Genomic DNA, 21,667 nt, shown 5'->3' with positions numbered 1-21,667 from the left:
TTCGATTTACTTCGTTTTCACCCTATTTTAATTCAAATTTAATTTGTAAAAATTAATCTCATCGAAGAGACTTGTAGACTTGTATATCGTACAATGATATTTCTTATTCAAATTCATGCGTGCCCATAACTAATTCTGTTGAATTTTATTGATTAGTGTAGCAAATTTCAAAAATTAGGATCAACCAATTAATCAAACTTGAACTACCTTTACCTTGTTAGTGGAGTTTAACCAAACCCCTTATTGACAAATTCTATATTTTAATCTTTTTTTAAGGCAAAAACTTGTTTGAGATTGTCTCACTGGTCGTATTTTGTGAGACAGATATCTTATTTGGGTCATCCATGAAAAATATTACTTTTTATGCTAAGATTATTAATTTTTATTGTGAATATCGATAGGGTTGACCTGTCTCACAGATAAAGATTCGTGAGACCGTCTCACAAGAGACCTACTTTTTTTTTAATATCAATTAATGAGGATCGTAATCCAAGTTTAAGTCATAAGACTATTCTATTAAATCTTGATTTTGTTTCTAATTTATTTTTGTATCATCAACTTTTTAGATTAGGTTATAGAATTAATTTTTGTAATTAGATTATATAATAAAAATAATTTTGTAGTTTAAATAAAAATAGAGGCAATATGGTAGTCATAAAAATCGATAGGGATGATATGAGAAGGTCATATCGCGAACCGATAGATGTCTCAACTTTAATATAATCATAATATATATATATATATATATATATATATATATATATATATATATATATATATATATATATATATATATATATATATATATATATATATATAAATTCGTCTTTAATCGGGCTATTGCATCAAACCCTTTGTGAAAAGTCTAAAAAAATATAAACTTCTTTGAAAATAAGCTAATAAATCGTTCATTTTTTTAAAATTAAACATATTTCACCCATATGTTATAAAAATTTATGCACATTTATGTCATTGTAGATGGTTTTATGACTGATTTAAATCACATGGTCAAAAATACTATTTATTTTATATAGTATTATTATTATTTTTATTGTTTTTACAGGGATATTGATGCAATTAGCCCATTTTTAATCCTTCGAAAACACACACATCCTACCTACCAAATTTGTCGTAATTTCGTGGTACACTATGATTTTGACCATTTATATATAAAATTATAACGAAGTTAAAATAATCTATACAGTCGATAACTGTGTTATTATACATATTAATCTTTACTTCTTTTGATTGTGTAGCCCAATAAAAGTTTCAAGTATGTTCTGCACTGAAATTTGTCAAAATTAGGTTAAAATATGTCAAAATTGAGTAATTAAAGAAATATAATTTTATATAATCCAAGATATAGGTTTTATTTTTCAATCATAAGAAATTTTTTTTCTCGATGTAATTCAATATATAAACTCTTGAAAAATCATGCAACAATTTATAGTCATAGAGGTTTTAGCTACAAGTAAAAACTTGTGTAAGACAGTCTCATGGGTCGTATTTGTGATACGGATATCTTATTTGGGTCATCTATAAAAAAATATTATTTTTTATGCTAAGAATATTACTTTTTAGGCAAAAACTTGTGTGAGACTGTCTCACGGGTCGTATTTTGTGAGACAGATCTTTATTTGGGTCATCTATAAAAAGTATTACTTTTTATTGTGAATATTGGTAGGGTTGACCCGTCTCATAGATTAGAATCCGTGAGACGGTATCGCATGAGACTCGCTCTACTTTTTATTGTGAATATCGGTAGGATTACCCCGTCTTACAGATAAAGATTCGTGAGATCGTCTCACAAGATACTCTTACTTACAAATTTAATTATAAGAGGCTCTACCGTTGCAACTTGTAAGAACAATAATATATGGAAATTTTAAATAATTGATTTGTAATATTAGGCTCAATCATATCAAGTGTTTACGGCCTTTAAAAAAGTATCATGAATTTTTCCTTCATAAAAACCCAATAGATTTTTAGATAACTGCTTTCTTCATCAATTGTTTTAGGGGTTTTACCCAATTTCGTGTGAAAGATGTCGAAAAACTTGTAAGATTTGAGCATCCTAACTCGAACCTATGACATCAAAAAATGGCAACAAATTTTCTTGATGCATGGATTTTTCAAGCATATATACATCAAAAGTTAAAGTCGTAGACGAAAAATTAATCATTATTTAGACTAAAATGTAATTGAAAATTTTTTTTATGGAAAGAGAAAATATATAACTTTTTATACATTTGTAAAAGAAAGATCTTAATTTGAAGATAACAAATGTAGACATGAAAAAATTTTAACAATCTCATCAGCTCAAATAAAAAAAATCAATATCACCTCAAAAGTTGTCCGAATGGTTGCATATCTGACTGTTTGATCATGATAAAAATTCCGTATCGACATTTTCGGGCTTGTTCAATACAATTTATTCGATTAGCTTGATTTGCAGTTTATTACGTTCATATGGTTGTGTATCCAACTAACTGTGACGAACTATGAACTTGCTAGAGGATTGAAAGGGAAAATCCTCTAGAAAATGTCTGCAGACAGGAGTTCTACCTCGCTGTATGCATCTCCTGACGAAAACAGCCTGTAAGCTAAGATTCCCCTACTTGAACTCACGGGCGATCGTTCGCATTACTTGGTGAATCGTTGGATAAATTTTCGTTGTTTTTGTATCAAATGTATACGCTGATACGCCGAATTATGCGAGTTACTATTTTTGATAATTGTGTTTCGGGTTCCCTAATTGGAGTTGGTCTCGTATGAAGACGTTTGAGTAAAATAAGGAATCGAACTTGTTGATCCTTTAATGCGATAGAGACCATCTAGTCCCTGATGATGACAGCAAAAATTAGAGAAGAAATAATCTTATAATCATGAATCATTGGTAAATCGAGGGAAACTAGTGTGGAATCGTCCATCTCGAGATCTGGCTTTGAGAAATTCTCTCTCGATAATGTCCGTTGCACTTTGCCTGACATCGTTTGATTCTGATGCTTCCTCCGAGTTCAAATCAGTATCCACGCACATCACTGCAGCCATCCTCTCTGCCAGACCCGGAATCTCCTGCAACTACAATATCATAGAAAAATATCAACACGTTGATGCATATAGTACTAGAAGTTTTAAGATGAAAGAAAATATATCCATTATGTTCATAAAGAAACGACCGTTCCCATTTAACTGGTAAAAACTACGTACACATTTCTTTAATTTCCCCACCGAATAATACAAAATATTATTAAAACACAATTAGCAAAGATCATATGATGTACACTTTCCGTTTCCCCAATATTACAAAAAGGAAAAAAACAATCAAAAGAAGCATTCACCATGCAACTTCAAACCTGCTTGTAAGCATCAGAAAGACGAAAAGTCCAAGCATGGTCGACTAGAAAGACATCCGATTCTTCGATCATGGACTCCGCCGTAAGTAAAAGCCTCCTCTGCCTTCTGTCTTCCACCGGCTCCACCTGGAAATAACAACAGCCATCGAAAGTCTCAGCCGCTAGCTTCTGGAAGAGCTTCCTGTGAAGTGGCTGCGCGAGACCTGATGCCGCCAGAAGGACGCCGTGAACCTCAACGAAGTCTTCATAAGTGGCAATTCCGGTGGACGACATTTTGCAATTGAGTCGTCAGGGGGTTTTGGGAGCCAGCGAACGGGCTTTACAAGGTTTCAAGCATGTCTCCAAATGAACCCGGTTCATGAGTTTTTCCGGTAGAGGAATTTGCAATGTTCCGACCGATCTTTTTGCAGCCTATTTTGTTGGGTAAATTCTCGGTTTAGTCCTAAATCTTATGTGTGTTTCTCGATTTAGTTCCAAATCAATTTTTTGACTCAATTTAGTCTCAAATCTTCACATTAATTTATCCCATTGGTCTTTCCGTCAATTTGGAGTTGAAAATAACGGAAAGAAGATACGCTTCTGCCTTGAAGAAAGCCCAAATTAATTCAATAGCCCTAATCCTTGACTACAATTTTTAATGGCCTACAATTGATAAATTCTTGACTATTATTCTATATGTGATTAAGGTGATTGAGTGGATATCTAATGGCTAGACAGAGTAATTCCTCAAGAAAGAGCACTCCAAATTATGGTAATGCATTATTTTTGTAACTGTCACGCTTAAAATTTTTTTGATGCATTTTCTCGATAATTTAATGTAATTTTTGTTTTTGTTTTTTAGGACTAATCGGGGAACCAGATCTCTTTACAATTAAAATGTATTATAATGGAAGATTCAAATCTCCTGAGAAACACAATGAATACATCGGTGTGAGTTTTGAATATTTTGATTTCGTCGATCTTGATAAGCTGGGAATGATTGAAATATGGGGATTTATGGATGAGCTTGGATTTTAAGACAAAAATTCTTTTAGATTTTGGCACAATGTTGGAACTACAATTAGTGAAGGCGGATATTTGAAAAATGATTTGGATGTGTTGAATCTTAGAAAGTATATTCCAATAAATTATGAGGTTGAAATATATATTGAACACTTAGATGGTCAAAATGATGAAGTTGGAGATGAAAATGTTGATAATTTTGATAACAATGAGTAAGATTTTGTAGAAAATAATGAGTTAGTTGATGCATTTGTTGTCCATGATATAGAATCTATGAAAAGAAAAATGGTTGTCCTTGAAAGAGAAAATACAGATGATCTCCTTCATAAAATGCATTAATATGACAGTGAAGTGGATATTTGTGCAGATAGTGACGGTTTGGCCAATCTTCATGATTCTTATGAGGATGAAGTTAAAACTTATGTGTTGTTTGACCCAAAAAAAGATTTTGAAAATCCAGAGTTGAAGCTTGGTTTAGTTTTCAGCTCAAAGAAAGAAGCAAAATTCACAATTGAAAGTCATTGCTTTAGAGAAGGAAGACCGATGAAGTTTGTAAAAATGATAACATCCGATTGTGGGCTAAGTGCAATGATGATAATTGTTTTTGGATGATCCATGTTGCGAAGATGACTAATGATAGTTGTTGGCAAGTGAAAAATTTTGATAGATGTCACAGTCATTGTGTTCGTGATTTTAAAAACAAGCGTGTCAACTCAACGTGATTGGGAAAGACGTTTGCCAAAAATTCAGCACAAATCCTAGATTGGGACACTTGGAGTTTAAGGAAGAGATTTCTACCATTATTCAGTCAGATTTTTCAAGGAAGACTGCCTACATGACTAAGAGAAAGGCGCTGAAATTAGTGCAATGCTATGTCGATGAGCAGTTTCGGCAAATAAGGAAGTATTGTGCTAAATTGAAAATATCTTACGCTGGGGCTACTGTAGTTTTGAAGTTGACAGAGGATGACAAAGATCTAAGGTTTCAAAGATTGTATGTTTGTTTTTCAGCTTGCAAACAAGGATTTAAGAATGCTTGTCGGTGTATCATTGGTGTTGATGGATGCTTCTTAAAGGTAGAACATGGTGGGCAATTGTTATCGGCTGTGCGGCTAGATCCGAATAATAATATTTTTCCAATATGTTATGCAATGGTTGAGCGTGAAACAAAAGATAGTTGAACATGGTTTTTTCAGCTCCTAGATGAAGACATTGGTGTTGGCAATGATCCGCATACTTGGACATTTATGTCAGATGAGCAAAAAGGTTTGATTCATGCACTTGAATCTTTGTTTCCTGATACTGAACATAGATTTTTTGTGAGACACTTAGAAAGCAATATGAATCGTGATGGATTCAAGAGTGTAGAGGTTAAGATTGCCTTTTGGGCTGCGGCAAAAGAGACAAGAATTGAAGAGTTTCAAGTGCACATGGCTGAGTTGAAAGACATTAATGCAAAGGCATATGAATGGCTAGCGAAAAAACCAGAAAACCAGTGGTCTAAGGCATATTTCAGCACCACTCCGAAATCAGACATCTTGTTGAACAACATGTGTGAAAATTTTAACAGCTTCATATTAAATTGCGGTTCTCATTTTCTAACTCTAAAAGCAAATCTTTCACTTTTAATAATTTTTCAGCTTCAGTACTTCTGTTTGGAGCGGTGCTAAAATTTGCACACGAACTTTCTTCGTCAGACATAAATGAAGCAGATGAATTTTGTTTCTATAGGTATGCATGGAAAGCTTTTGATGCTTCATCCCTACTCCAGAATGATTTATGAGGAGCCCCACTAAATTTGTTGACTTGACTATGTGCTTCTTCTCATATCTCGTATACACCAGGTTTACGTCCAACGAAGACAACATATTTTTTCCCCTACAATACACGAAAATACAAAGCGATTTCATTGTTTTATAAACAAGTATGGTTACAATAAAATATTACTTGAAATTAAAGGGTTCACCACCATTTTGTTAGCTTTCTTCGATGCCTCTTGAAATGATGGGTAAAAAAAACATGATATTATGAAAATATGATATATAAAACCAGGATAAATGCATTGGATATAGATAATCTGCATTCTGAAATAGAAAGATGAAATATAACCAGGACAAACTGTAGAAGAAATAAAAAGATGGACTGCATTCTGAAAATTTGAATTATTCAGCTTTTATAAATGCATTGGATATAGATAATCTGTATTGCTAAAATTAGGCTGCTCAGGACGAATAAGATATAATGGATATTTGATTGTAACTGTTATTATGAAAAGAACCATTTGTCGATATCAATTCGACCTTACCAGACAATTATATAATGTCTGCATTTAATCCAAAAGTCCTACAAAACCATGAGAAATCTAGGCACTGGTGGCTGCAAAAAAAATTAATATTACAGAACATCGAATCACCCCCAACTTATGATAACACACTCAACTTTTGTGCTTGAATGTGCATAAAATAAATAATAAAATTCCTCAATTCCCCAATTACATCATCGGATATCTACCAACTAATTTCCTACCTACATGACTAAAAATCCGACACACAAAATATATAAGCAAATTGTTCAAAATTTCCTAAAATCATAAATTCTTCCAAAACAATTTTTTTCTTCTACATTTCAGTGCAACCTCGTTAAAAATGAGAACAATATGGTGTATGTAATAAAATGCAACGCGAATCAGAACTCAAGTAAACTCCATTTAATTCTCAATCAATAAGATGACAAAGTATGTATTTTAAAGACTGGAAAGTCGACTTGAAATTGAACAAGTACTGAAGAAAGAACATATGATTACCTCGAGCGTGTGTCGGTGCGTGGAGGAGGATAGTTGTAGCAGACATCAACCGACTTGCTTGGAAGAGAAAAGATCGATTAAGACTACTGAATTGATTTGGGCTTTTGTTCAAGGCAGAAGCTTATCTTCTTTCCGTTACTTAACTTACTTTCAACTCCAAATTGACGGATTGACCGATGAGGAAAATTAATGTGAAGATTTGGGACTAAATTGGGTCGAAAAATTAATTTGGGACTAAACTGAGAAACAAACTTAAAATTTGGGACTAAACCGAGAATTTTGTTACAATTTGCGGGCAGTAACATTTTTACTATTGTAATACAATTATATATGAAATAAATATATTTCGGACTTTTTTAATATTATTTTAAAACAATAATATGTGACATTTTCATATCTTTCGAGTTGAAAACGAACTTTAGCTCTAATATTAACTAAAATTTTTAAAATTCTCAAAATTTCATCCTACTTGAGCTTGATTATGTCAATTTTAATTCACAATGATTTCTAATATACGACTAAATTCGATCATTATTTAATTATATTCTTAACTATTATATTTTTTGAAAGTTATCATTAATTATTTTCAAATATACATACATTTTAAAAATATTATGATTTATGAATTACATTCTATTCAATTTGTTAATAAAAACAAACGTTATTCTAATTCTTTTTAAATAACATGTTTTTTCCTTTTTTATTTGTTTGTTGGAATCCAAAGAGCAGAGCAAGTATCTTCTCGTCTCTCACTCTTACATGAATCAAAAAATAGGATTCCTTCATGATGAATCAACCCAAAAACAGCGACAATTTTTCTCGTACAACCGATAAAGGTAATCACTTGACGGCCTTATGTAAATCTTACGGGTCGTGTTGATTTCTCTGTGTTCATAATCGATTTTTAATGGGCTTGCTGTTTTTGCGAAGGTAAATGGAGAGGAGTACCAATGGAGAACCACCCAAGTCATGGGAAGACCTATACAACATTAATTTGATGCCATCGGAGATCTTCTTTAAGTTCCGAAGAGAAATGCAGGGGATTCGTCTTGGAGTTAACTTTGAGGTATTTTTCGTAGAGTTCTTGATACTGTTGTGGCGATGTAAATTTGTTGAGATTTCATACTTGTGATATCTAAACATGCTGTAGCTGTTATTTTGGATAGAGCTGACTGATAGATATGGTTGTGAGATAGTGAATATTTTTGTGGATTTATCTTTTGGGTGGTTGATATCCTTTGATGACTATAGAAGTTGCAAGTGAATTATTTGATGGAAGAATTTGTCTTTCTAGTATTTTGTGATGTTGGGACCATAGGTGTGCTGATTCTGTGAGGTGGGCGATTACTTTCCCCAATTGGGAAAAAAATTATTCATGTAATTTGCAGAAAATGTAATTCAGGCTGGGAAAAACATTTTCGATTGTCGCCCACCCCATGACCTTCTCGGTCAAGTTCTTGTGTTCCCTCTGGGAATTTTGATTAATGAAAATGGAAAGTTGCATGCCCGGAAAACGTTTTAGCATTTAATTATCTAAAATCAGTTAAGTCGAATGGATATGTCAGAGAACAAGGGGAGTCTGACGAGTGTTAGCACCTGATAATTGCGAGGACTTTTGAGCAATTTTAGGATGCTTGACCAATGTTCTCAAAAACATGCGGCGGTAAGCGGGTGGCCACCTACCGAGTACCGCCTAAGCGGTTCTAGGCAGCGCCTTTAGAACATTGTGCTTGACCACTCAAGAGGAAAGGAGAGTGTAGAAATGAAACTCATAGTATGGGCCAGACATTCTGCCATTTGCGCAGTTGAACTCTATCTTTTATAAGGCTATGTTGAAACAAGCTAACGCCTGGACTTGGGACATGAAATGAGCCTAGGGTTGTGACACTAAGTGTTCCCATGGAGCACAGGAGCAATGCTCTGAAGTACTGTCAAATGGGCCTACACGACAAAAACCCGCCTATGGCTGGTTGGCCCGCGGGCTGGCCCGACTCCTAGCGGGTTGAGAATTTGGCAACCCAACCGTTAAATTTTGTTGGCGGGTTGGGCCCCAACCCGATTGACAACTCTGGTGCTCTGTTATGATAACTTTTTATTTATTGGTTACAGGGTAAAATTGTGACTATAGTATACTACATTGCCCTATTCAAGGTTTTCAGGAAGGTGGTGTGATTAGTTTTTTTAATTTGTTAAGTAATATAAGATTAAATTTCAAGAATAATGTTGCGTAATGAAAATGGAGAATTGTGATATCATTAGACAGCATTTCCCCCTCCACACCTCGTTAATTTTCTTCAGGTTGAAAAAAAATCCTACCGCTCTATCATTTATTTTTTTAATACAAATATTTTTCCGATTCCATAGGAATATAAATCTTGTTTCTCATTCCGCATTTGCCAGTGCATCAGGCACATGCATTGACTAGAGCTCATTGACAATGAAAACTGAAGCTTGATTCTAGAAACATTTTTTATGATGTCCATAATAGTTTTCTAGGAAATTTTCTGAAGCATAATTTTAGATCGTCAAATTTAGTAGACTATCAGGTCTACATTAGAGAGAAAATGGTATTATTAGATTGTTCTTTATCAACTGGACTGCATAGTGAACTTTACTGCTATCCTATTTTTGTTTTTTTCCCTCATAATCTTATGTTTGGCTGGAGGGATCAAAATGTGGACTTTCTGTTTATGGGTTTGTATTAGTCTGACACGTTCAGTAGAAGTGCTTGGTCGTTGGTTGTTGTAGTTGTGTAATGCTCCTCTGAACGACTACCATGCAAAGCTGGTTTTGAAACCGTTGGCCGCTGAACGGATGTGGAAGGTAATATTGGAACCTCTGCAACAGGATGTGCAGCTTGTTTCTAAGAAGATATCTGTAACAAAATATCTGAATCTTCAGGTTTGATGATCTGGTATTTTTTCATTTTCCTGTACCTTTCCTTTATTATTATGAACAAATATAACTGAATAACATTTTGAACTTGTGCAGGTAGGTATAGGCCATAGCTTTTTGCATCATGCAACTGGCTGGAAATGGAAGCTCTCTTCATGTTTTGGGGGAGATGGTATATCAAGGATTAGAAATAAAACATCCCTCGGTTTGTGTCCACGAGTAGATTTTCGTTTTGGTTGAAGGGCTGACTTTGTTCTCCCAGAATTTACTGGGTAAGTTTTCTCGCTCTTATTTGGATACAATTAAGAGGGAGTTGACAGGTTGGAACTGATATTATATGTTCTTTCAATGCAATAAATGGATTCACTATATGATATTATCTTGTGATTTTGATCTGTAGCAATTTATCTTTAATGATAAATTTCTTTGACATATCATGCTTGAAAAGCTCTATACTAAAACTTTGTCATTTACAGGGGTGTGGGGACTGATGAACCGTTGTTCAACATGAAGTCTGGTCGCTTAGAAGCATCTCTTGACAGAATTGAGGCCATATTCACGCATGGTGGGGGAACATGACAGACTTGTATGTTTTCAGCTAGTTTTTTCTCAAAAAAGTTTGAAGACAGTGAAGAAACTGTAAGCAACTTTTAGACAACAACGAACTAGTCATCTCTCTGATTTAATGTTTATTTTGAAAAGAAAAGAAAAGGGAAAGACATTTGGAAGTGTCTGGTATGTTGTAAGGTCAGATATATTTGTTTAGCATGTGCCACATGAGGGTGTGGAGCCGCTTGTTTAGACACTGGTATCAGATCCAGTATTGCTTTTGCCAATGACACTAGCTTTTCAAAGATTTAACAGTGTTTTGGGATGGTGTCACATAGAGGCAATTACTTGAACAAATATACCCGGGATTTTGAATATGTGCATTTTTATCCAAGAAAAATGATAGGGCTCTTGCATCCTGAGCACCTTGTATGCATTACAATTGATAATGACCTCTTTCCACTATTACTAAATTCCAAATGCAGTATGTTCCATATTCCAGTTTGCTGTCACTTAATAGCCACATACTTGAAGTCTTTTCAATCCGCATGTTCACTGGTGGAAACCACTTTTTGACAAGGACTTTTAAACTTGTTTCCTTCAAGTTCAAATACAATGTTAGAAATCAGTTTTCATATGAGTTGGTACTCATGGTAGCTGACCCGATAAATAATTACACATACTGTCGAGCCATCCCAAAGGGACAGCATAGCTCTTCTAATTCCTTAGTGTATGCATGTATTTATGCTATCGTGAGGGCGATTCTTGTCCTTTTTCTTCAGGTTAGCAGTTCCGGCACCGATTTCTTCAATATATCAAACAGTGAAGATCCAAAACTTACAAGCTCGACCTGAGAATGAAAGCAGTATGATTGCTATGATTCTGTATTGATGTTTGCCCGATGATGATGATGCAATTGAAGCTGTTGTTTCTACCTCCTCTGATACTACTATCAAGGCTAGCACTCGTGCAATTTCAGCTGAGGAGGCTTATATTGCTTATGTGTTATTGCTTGTGTCTTAATTCTTAAATTCGTTAGCACAAGCAATTAACTTACTTCAGCGTATCATCATTTGAATTTGTTAAAATTATCGTAGTTTGTGTAAATTATTATTTCCCCAACTTTATGTATTTGGATTAATAACATAGACGACAACTTTCGAATAAGATATTACAATTTTCTAAAACTAGAAGATATTACAATTTTTGTCCTATAATTACATTACTTAGTCTGTTACACTTTCTTTATATTAGTTTTTGTTAATTTTTACTCGAGAGCTGTCGGCAAAGTCTAAGTGTTACGTGAACAATTTTTGATGTCACATTATCATTTTCGTAAAATCATTGAAAAAAACAACATTCCATTTAAGGGACAAAAACGTAAAATTTTCAAAAATAAAATGAGACTCGGGTTTCATCCGATTATTTGGTCATCAATTGCGTCGCTCCCAGACTGTAGCCATTTAAACCCCGAAAGGCACAAGTCGGCTTCATTTCAAGGCGTTCAAAGTTCAAACACAAAAGCACTGGTTCGTGAAAATAGCCGTTACCTTAAACGGGCAAATTTTCTCGCTATATAACTTCAAAATCACTCCTTTCTGCATCATCGACAGAATCAAATTTATCAAATAAATGGCTTCATCGAAGTTGAGAAACTCGTGCTCTTTCCTGAATTTTCTCCTCTCTTTTTTCAATTTCATTCTTTTCATTCTTTCTGCAGCTTCTTTAGCCCCGATAATCTCGCTCAGGTTGCCACCTACTTCGCTTGGTTGCGCGTTTATCTTCGTTTCTTGCATCTCGCTATTATCGTCCTTCGTCGGTTTCTTCTCACAAGTCACTCATTTTTGCTACGTAACCCATGTTTCACTCTTCCTCGCCTCGTCCCTTGGCCAAATACTCGGGATCTTGGCATTATATACCAAGGAAAAGTCGAGCCTTGCCATGTTTAAATCTCCAAGAGACCCCCGAGAGGCTAAGCTTTTGGTGAGGCTGGAATGTGGGGTTCTGATGGTTATGTTTGTGGTGCAATTTGGAGTCATAATACTAACTTGTGCAATGCATAGATGTTGGGTTAGGGAGTACGAAGGTTTAGAGGCCGAGAGAGACGCAATGGAGACGAAGCGAAGACAGAGAATTGCTAGAGTTCAAGAGGAATCCACGGCAGAAGCAGCAAGGATTTCTGAATTGAAAGGTAAGGAGATAGATGACAAGATGAAGAATAAGTACGGACAAGAGATGAAAACTGATCTTGAAGGGAACTAAGGATTCGCTTTGGTTTGTGAAAGTGTGTGCCGGAGTCGTATCGGATATTTTTTATACCATTGTGTTATAAGTATTGTACGTTTTTTATGGTCACTCTAGAGGTGGCTCTATTGTTGTGATTCTGGAAATGTTATGTAAATAAGTGAAGTATATCCTTTTTTACCTACATCCAGATTGCAGTAAATATTTTTGTTTGGTGGTGAATAGGACAGGAAAATTTGAAAAAAACAAGCTTCGTCAAACTAAGATTCGGACCTAACGTGGACTCTGCCCTTTTAGCTCATACTCCGTAAAAGAAAATATCTTTCTGAGAGGATTACATCATTTAGTTTATGAGGTTTTGGCCTAGTCCAACTGTAAATGGAATATAGAGTTATGATCTCTAGGCCACAAAGTAGACATCTGGTATGATTATCAAGTCCAAAAATAATAATAATTTCTTTGAAAGAAGAATTTGAGCAAGTCACATAGTCATAGTCTGGATTTGAATCCAGCATGTCTCCATCAACCGTTACTCTACAAACCCCAGATTTCTCAAGAAAAGCGAACCAAAAAAATTCATCTTCTTGGACAATGTGAGTTGGTTCAATCTATTTCTGCTTGTGAGTTGGTTTTCGCAAGCTGCTTTTATCTATAGATTCGATGAACACCATCTTTTGGGATGTAGAACGAAATTCTTGTTGAACGACTAAACAGATCTGTTTAAACAATACAGGGCTTTGCAATTGGCGCAGTACTTGAATTTTGATTATTAGTCGCTTTGTCAGGCAAACAAGGAGGATCAAACCATGAAGTGTAATGTACTGAAGAGTGTCGTTGGAACCTTGGGCTTGAGCTACGGATATTTGTCACACGGGCAGTTCTTTCCAGGGGTACTGCCGTATTAAGACAAAATTCACAATGAAAAAAAAACCATTCTTTTCGCACCCCCCTGAAAATTGGTCGCATTTTTTTAACAAAGATCCCCTTTTTGGCTATCAACAAAAATCCATCCAGTAAATTTGGTTACATTGCAAACTTATGCGTTGCTAAGTCAGCGCGTTGTAAGGGTATTGCAAGAAACATGCTGGCTGCTGCAATTTTCCATTTCCCTTGCAAAAAACCATGGTAAGCACAAGGTGTTAGATATTTTACTCAGAAATTCATGTTTTGCACGTATACATGAACATGATATAATATGCGGAAGCTTAATCGAGAATTACCTCCGGCCATTGAAAATTTGTCGAAGCTTTCTGATTTCCTTTCGATTGAAGCCTTCTAAACACTTCAACACTCCTTTAGATGGTGTATTTTCTGTATGAGATTGTGTGTTTAGGGACCTCAATGCCTTCGGTATTTATAGGCACACTCATACCATCACCAAGTGCTTTGGGAGCTCGAGATTCAAATCAAATTTGTATACGCATCTCAATTTTCAAAATTTGAGACTGCCGTGTACAAATTTTCCACACGTTTATTTTACGGTTACGGGTCACAATTTTCTTACATTCTCCCACTTGACCCGTATATCTCATTTACCATAGGAGAAAACAAAATACATGAATCATGGCGATAGGTCATCTAAAAGCGATTATTATCTTCCATGTATCACAATGTATTATATCTCTCAAATAACTTAATGAATAAACTCTATGTTTATTCGAGGTTCAACTTTATTGATATTTTTCATGATAACTGAATATGTACATAAATGAATATGAAAAATATCATAACTTAATGAGTTTCATTAATTTTGTTTTTACAACAAAATTACATAAAAGGATCAAGTCTCATTCTTTCTGTATGATCCTTAAATTTTAATGGTGGCATGCCCTTAGTCAAAGGATCTGCAATCATCAATTTAGTGCTAATGTGCTCGATAACCATGGTTTTATCTTTAACACGTTCTCGTATGGCTAAATACTTAATGTCGATGTGCTTGCTTCGACTACCACTTTTGGTATTTTTAGCCATAAAAACAGCAGCTGAATTGTCACAATATATTCTTAATGGCCTAGATATAGAATCCATATTCTAAGCCCTGAAATGAAACTCTTCAACCATACACCATGTGAGGTTGCCTCAAAACAAGCTACGAACTCAGCTTCCATAGTGGAAGTAGCAGTCAATGTCTGCTTTGCACTTATCCAAGATACAGCTCCACCAGCTAGCATGAAAATATATCCTGAAGTGGATTTTCTTGAGTCAATGCAGCCAGCGTAGTCTGAATCAGAGTAGCCAATTACTTCAAAATTCTCAGTTCGTCTGAACATAATCATATAATCTTTGGTCCCTTGAAGGTACCTCATGACTTTCTTTGCAGCTTTCCAATGGTCTAAACCTGGATTACTCTGATATCTTCCCAACATCCCAACAATAAATGCAATGTCAGGTCTAGTGCAAACCTGAGCATACATCAAGCTTCCGATAGCAGAAGCATAAGGAATGTTTTTCATTTGTTCCCGCTCTAGATCATTCTTTGGGCATTTGCTTAAATTGAATTTATCGTCTTTCACAACGGGAGCTATACTAGGTGAACAATCTTTCATCCGATATCTCTCTAAAACTTTGTTGATATAGGTTTCTTGAGACAGACCTATAATACCTCGAATTATGTCTTTATGTATCTTAATGCCAATGACATAAGATGCATCGCCCATATCCTTCATATCAAAGTTTCTAGAGAGGAATTGTTTCACCTCATATAACAGACCATTATCATTGGTTGCAAGTAATATATCATCCACATATAGAATAAGGAAACAAATCTTGCTCCCACTGACCTTCTGATATATACATTGATCCATGAGGTTCTCAACGAATCCAAATGAAGAGATAACATCATGAAATTTCAAATACCGTTGACGGGAAGCTTGTTTCAATCCATATATAGATTTCTTAAGCTTACAAACCAATTGCTTACCATTACTAGAGAAGAATCCTTCAGGTTGATAAACCTCTTCTTCTAGTTCTTCATTGAGAAAAGCTGTTTTCACATCCATTTGTTGCAAATCTAAGTCAAAATGTGCAACTAATGCTAGAATGATATGAAGGGAATCTTTCTTAGATACAGGAGAAAAAGTCTCCTTGTAGTCGATTCCTTCCTGCTGAGTGAATCTTTTAGCAACAAGTCTTGATTTATACCTTTCAATGTTGCCTAATGAGTCTTTCTTTGTTTTAAAGACCCATTTGATAATTCATTGTACATCTTAAATGACTTTGTACATTATTGCATATTGAATTCATCAATTTACCAATAGTTTTTCTTTGTTGCTACTAAAATTGGTTGGGACTCAGAACCCATATCTAATAATTTCAACACTTATGTTGCAAGTGAAATCCTCAAAATTCCCCTCTCAATAAATGGTCATAAGGATGCACGTTTATGGAGATATGATTCAAAAGGCAAGTACTCGGTTCGTGATGGTTACAGGTTACAAAAGGGTTTGTTCGATCCTCCAGCTCATCAATCGGCTTTCCCCAACGAAGAATGGTGGGCTTTCATTTGGAGCCTCTCACTTCCCCCCAAGGTCCGTATCTTCTGGTGGCAGGTCTCGCATGATTGTATCCCCACGAATCATAACCTCTGGCGACACCATGTCCCGGCTACTGGTAGCTGCTCACTATGTGGTGCAGCTATTGACTCTACCTGTCATTCCTTATTCTTTTGCCCAGTGACCAAACACCTATGGAAATCATCCCACTTTGCTTATGTGTTTATTAAGGTAGCCAATGCAAGTCACACTTTAGAATTTTGCCTGTGGATGAAGGAAAAATTACTAAAGGCGGATTTCGAATCCTTTGCGATTCATACTTGGGCTGTTTGGAAGGAAAGACAGAGTTATATCCATAGGGCCAGAGGTCAAAGATTAGCAGAGAATGTAGAGTGGTGTGGATTGTTGTTACGTGACTTTCATCAGGTGAAATCGCAACTCAATTACTCTACCGCAATGAACTGGCAACCCAAAGTACTTAGGTGGACGCCCCCGAGTCTTGGTTTTCTGAAAATGAACACGGATGCATGCATCAATGAAGAAGCAGAACGGTACAGTATTGGGGGGGTTCTAAGAGATCACCAAGGCCGTCTACTAATGGCTTTCGGGAAAAGGATCTCTCGGCCAATTTCGGTGGTCCATGGAGAAGCTCTAGAAGTCATTGAAGGGTTAAAACTTCTAGCTGAGAAGAACTTCAGTAACGTTTTAGTGGAAACAGATTCTTTACAGGCAGTGCAAGCAGTCACAGCCACTCAGGAGGATCTTGGTTATGTTGGTATTTGTGCTACCGATATTAAAGAACGCTTCAGAAATCTTGCAATCTTGGTGTTCTCTCATGTTTACAGGTCGGCTAACGTAGTAGCCCATCATTTAGCCAGTTTTGTTTCTTACTCCCGTCCTTCGTTTGTCTGGATGAATGGCGAGTTTCCATTTTGGTTAGTGCAACTTGTAAATGATGATTTACCTCAATAAAGTTTACAAGTTCCTTTTCAAAAAAAAAAAAATTTAAGAGAATTTTATTTGTTTATGTTTACTCCATTTAAGTACATCGTGATTTTGGTTTTGATAAAATTTACAAATGTATTTTTATTATTTTTTCATTGTGAATTATATTTGTATGAAAAATATATTTTCTAATTTGAGAGAGCTGTCATTATGTTATAATCACGCGGATTGAAAATGTCATATGAATAAGTGAATATATATGATTTATTGTCATAATATATTTTCATTTTTTGTGTTTTATATATATATTTAGATTGATAAATACTGATAAATAATATGTTATTCGATTTTAAACATTATCTAAATCTCATTATTATATATTTTATTATTAGTTATATGTGCGTATAGTATACATTCTTAGTATGTGTGTCTATATATATATATATATATATATATATATATATATATATATATATATATATATATATATTTATATGTGTATAAATAAAGTTGTGTGGTAGCTAGGTTTTAATGGTATAAATGGACTGTGCTACTACTGCTGTAGCATGTGAGCCATTACAGTGAATGAACTTCTTTTACCTTGACACGTGTGGGCGAAAAATTTGTTTCAAATATATATATATATATATATATATATATATATATATATATATATATATATATATATATATATATATATATATATATAATGTGTAATACATTATTTTAAATAGTTAATTTAATAAACGAAAATATAAAATTCTAAAATATACAATAAAAATATATTCGAACTTTATTTGTTTTTACTTGTTTTTTTATAATAAAACCGTTCTTCAAACATAAAGAAAAGCACGCATTTTCTATTTGTTCCTAAATTGACAAACTTCGATTAAGCCATATGATTTTTTTTTTAATTTCAAAAAACATTTGGTATCCAAATTACTTTTTTGTTATTATTTTTTTTTAATTTCAAAAAACATTTTTTTATTATTTTTTAAAATTACAACTACTCAAATAGCACTTTAGTCCCTCGATAATTTGTCAAATTTCATTTTAGTCCACAAATAATTAAAAAAAACCTGTACACACGCACCGCGTGTGCAAAGTACCTAGTATGTAATAATTAATTTAATAAACGAAAATATAAAATTCTAAAATATACAGTAACAATATGTTTGAACTAAGTTGCAGCGTGTGATTATCCAAAATACCAAATTTGTCAGCGACAAAATTCGTATCAACACCAAGAAAAATAATTCATGATAATGAAACTGTGAGTTTTACTTGTTTTTTATAATAAAACCGTTCTTCAAACATAAAGAAAAGTACACATTTTCTATTTGTTCCTAAATTGACAAACTTCGATTAATCTATATGATTTTTTTTTAAAAAAAAAAAATACCATACCGGACAATTAAAATATACCGGAACATCGGCGATTCTCCTAAAATTCGAATATGATTTTATAAATTTGCGATTGAAAGTCTCTTCGGATAATCAATTTTAGCCGGTAAATGGAAAGAACATTAAACCTAATTCTATAATTTGATTTCACGTTATAATTTTAGTTGATTCTTTAAAACTTTATAAATTACACACCATGTTTAAATATACTAACTAATTGAGTTAGAGTGGGTCTCATGTGAGACCGCCTCATAGATACTAATCTGTGAGATGGGTCAACCCTACCCATATTCACAATAAAAAGTAATACTCTTAGCATAAAAAATTATACTTTTTCGTGGATAACTCAAATAAGAGATACGTCTCACACAAGTTTTTGTCATTGAGTTGTAAATTTTCTAGTGAGCAATAGCCTACGATTACCCGAAAGAAGTTATGCAAAATTCGTTTAATATAAATTCATCCAATCAATCAAATAATAATTTTAATATATTTTTTTCGAGAAACTTTTTACATGTTTCCATGTCACATATTTAATATCACAAAATGCAATTTTATATACTTTTAAACAACTAAAATTTAATTGTATCATCTAAGCTTGTGATAAATAATTTTTTCGATATACTTATTTTAACATAAGGAATAAGGTGAATTTTTTATTTATTTATATTGGAATTAGTACGAAATTAAGGAGAATTGAATTCATGTTGAATCCAATGACGAACCAAATAGCTTAAAATATCTAATGAAATCCCTTTTTATTTCAACAAAATACCGCTTATCACGATAGTGAGTTCTTTCATTAATCAAGTACATGAATATAATTTGAAATATTTTGTAACTTAAATCTTACAGTCAAAATACAATCGGTATGTCATCAACTAAATCAACCCATTTTTTAATAGTTCGTAATTTTTTATTTTTATTTTTTAGTTCGGAGAGTTATTGTTATAATTTGATATCGAATCTGATATTATATTTTAAAATTGACATTGTAATACCAAATATGTTTGTAATTCATAAACCATGAAAGTTCATGTTCTTTGAACAAATTAAATAAGTCAAATTTGTGAGACGGTCTCACGTGTCGTATTTTGTGAGACATATTTCTTATTTGGGTCATTAATTTAAAAAATATTACATTTTATTGTGAATATCGATAAGATTGACCAATCTCATAAATAAAGATTTGTGAGACCCTCTCACAAAAGACATACTCATTAAATAATGAGAGACAATAGATTTTTCACGCTATACTAGTACACCGACGCACGCGTTGTGTGCTTGTATAATATTTTTTTATAATTCAGTTGATTTATCTTTAAATGATGATCAATCTCACATGTCGTATTTTGTGAGACAGATTTCTTATTTGGCTCATTCATTTAAAATATTACTTTTTATTGTGAATATCGATAGAATTGATCAATCTCATAAATAAAGATTTGTGAGACCCTCTCACAAAAGACATAATCATTAAATAATGAGAGACAATAGATTTTTCATGTTATACTAGTACACCGATGCATGCGTTGCGTGCTTGTATAATATTTTTTATAATTCATTTGATTTATATTTAAATGAGTATCAAAATATAATTATAAAAAATAGTGAGAGACTACATTGTAATTTTGATATATAAATTAAAAAATAAATTGAAAAAACAAAAAAAGGACCTCAGTAAAAATTGAACCGATAACCTAAACCCCAAGGAACAATGACTATATCTGTCGAACTACATATAACTTTTGTTAAAATTTTAATATTTTATTAATATATACAATTATTAAAATAGACCATGACACCAAAATTTGTTATTTTAAATGTTTCGAACTTAATATAATAGTATAGATATATAAATTGAATGGGTCTCATGAGAGACCGTCTCACGGATATTAATATGTGAGACGGGTCAACCCTACCCATATTCACAATAAAAAGTAATACTCTTAGCATAAAAAATTATACTTTTTCATGGATAACCCAAATAAGAGATCCGTCTCACAAATTCGACCCGTGAGACCGTCTCACACAAGTTTTTGCTATATAAATTTGGTGTGGGACCCACTTAGCTGTTGTGGAGAAAAGTTGTCCAACCCTGCCAATTGACCAAAGAATCAGGTGCCCACATAAATTTGCAGATTAATTTGGGCCACTGGCAGATAGACAATTAGATTCATTGAATTCTGAAAATCCTCAATTTTCTAGAGCTTTGGATGGTAGTTGCGTGGATAAATTATTAAATTAATTTTTTTTATTTCTTTGAGTTTTTTTTTTTAAAAAAATGTTACAAATATGGCATATTTATGTCAAAAAGAAGTGTATTCAAAAAAATTGGTTACAAATATAGCATATTTATGTAAAAAGAACTGTATTCATACTGAACAATTCATATCTATGGAAGCGGTTTTATAAAATGAGTGAATCTCATGTGAGACTATCTCATAGATCTTAATCTGTGAGATGCGTCAATCCTATCGATATTCACAATAAAAAGTAATAATCCTAGCATAAAAAGTAATAGTTTTTTATGGATGACATAAATAATAGATCTGTCTCACAAAATACGATATGTGAAACCGTCTCGCACAAACTTTTGTCTTATAAAATATATGGTACTTCAAATGGCACTTAAAATCTAAGTTTAAAATCTCGATAACTTGCAACTCATCTGTGACAAAAATAGACTTAAACTGATATCTTAGTTCGATAAATTTAATTATTGTATGAAATATTCTAGAATTTTGCTATAGAATACTAACATAATGTTTTCGAAGTTTTTCTAATTATTGTCTTAATTATCTAGAAATTGGTGATATATGTAAGAAGAATCTTCTCCTCAAACTGTTAAAGATTAGGACTTGAGTCTAGTTTCACTCCAAAAACTAATTCAAATGGAGGTGATTTTCCAAATCTATATATACAACTCTCAAAACTTAATTCAGCCGATGTAGCACATGTACCACACCCCCATCAAGC

General features: G+C 33.4%; 2 protein-coding genes and 1 pseudogene across 2 annotated transcripts; 2 read left to right on the top strand and 1 right to left on the bottom strand.

Moving 5' to 3' along the window:
• Window positions 1–2,867: 2,867 nt before the first annotated feature.
• On the bottom strand, window positions 2,868–3,711 carry LOC140837960 (uncharacterized). The gene is made up of 2 exons (XM_073204036.1): window positions 3,357–3,711; window positions 2,868–3,081 (listed from the first exon to the last, which is right to left on the bottom strand). The coding sequence occupies exons 1-2, from the start codon at window positions 3,627–3,629 to the stop codon at window positions 2,884–2,886; spliced, it is 471 nt and encodes a 156-aa protein (XP_073060137.1). The 5' UTR covers window positions 3,630–3,711; the 3' UTR covers window positions 2,868–2,883.
• A 4,160-nt stretch (window positions 3,712–7,871) lies between these two features.
• LOC140839662 (uncharacterized) lies at window positions 7,872–11,731 on the top strand (annotated as a pseudogene).
• An 814-nt stretch (window positions 11,732–12,545) lies between these two features.
• Window positions 12,546–12,866, top strand: LOC140839260 (uncharacterized). The gene has a single exon (XM_073205900.1). It carries the CDS (start codon window positions 12,546–12,548, stop codon window positions 12,864–12,866), a length of 321 nt encoding a protein of 106 aa, XP_073062001.1.
• The last annotated feature ends 8,801 nt before the right edge of the window (window positions 12,867–21,667 follow it).

This window comes from Primulina eburnea, chromosome 8 (genome assembly GCF_022965805.1).
Source record: "Primulina eburnea isolate SZY01 chromosome 8, ASM2296580v1, whole genome shotgun sequence".
In the NCBI taxonomy this organism is placed as follows: domain Eukaryota; kingdom Viridiplantae; phylum Streptophyta; class Magnoliopsida; order Lamiales; family Gesneriaceae; genus Primulina; species Primulina eburnea.
Note: the sequence above shows the minus strand (reverse complement) of the source record. Positions and strands in the feature narration are given on the sequence as shown.

Coding starts and splice junctions, on each gene's coding strand:
- LOC140837960 (XM_073204036.1), bottom strand. CDS start 3,629: ATGTCGTCCACCGGAATTGCCACTTATGAAGACTTCGTTGAGGTTCAC. Junction 3,082..3,356: donor TTTCTGATGCTTACAAGCAG/GTTTGAAGTTGC, acceptor ATGATATTGTAG/TTGCAGGAGATTCCGGGTCT.
- LOC140839260 (XM_073205900.1), top strand. CDS start 12,546: ATGTTTAAATCTCCAAGAGACCCCCGAGAGGCTAAGCTTTTGGTGAGG.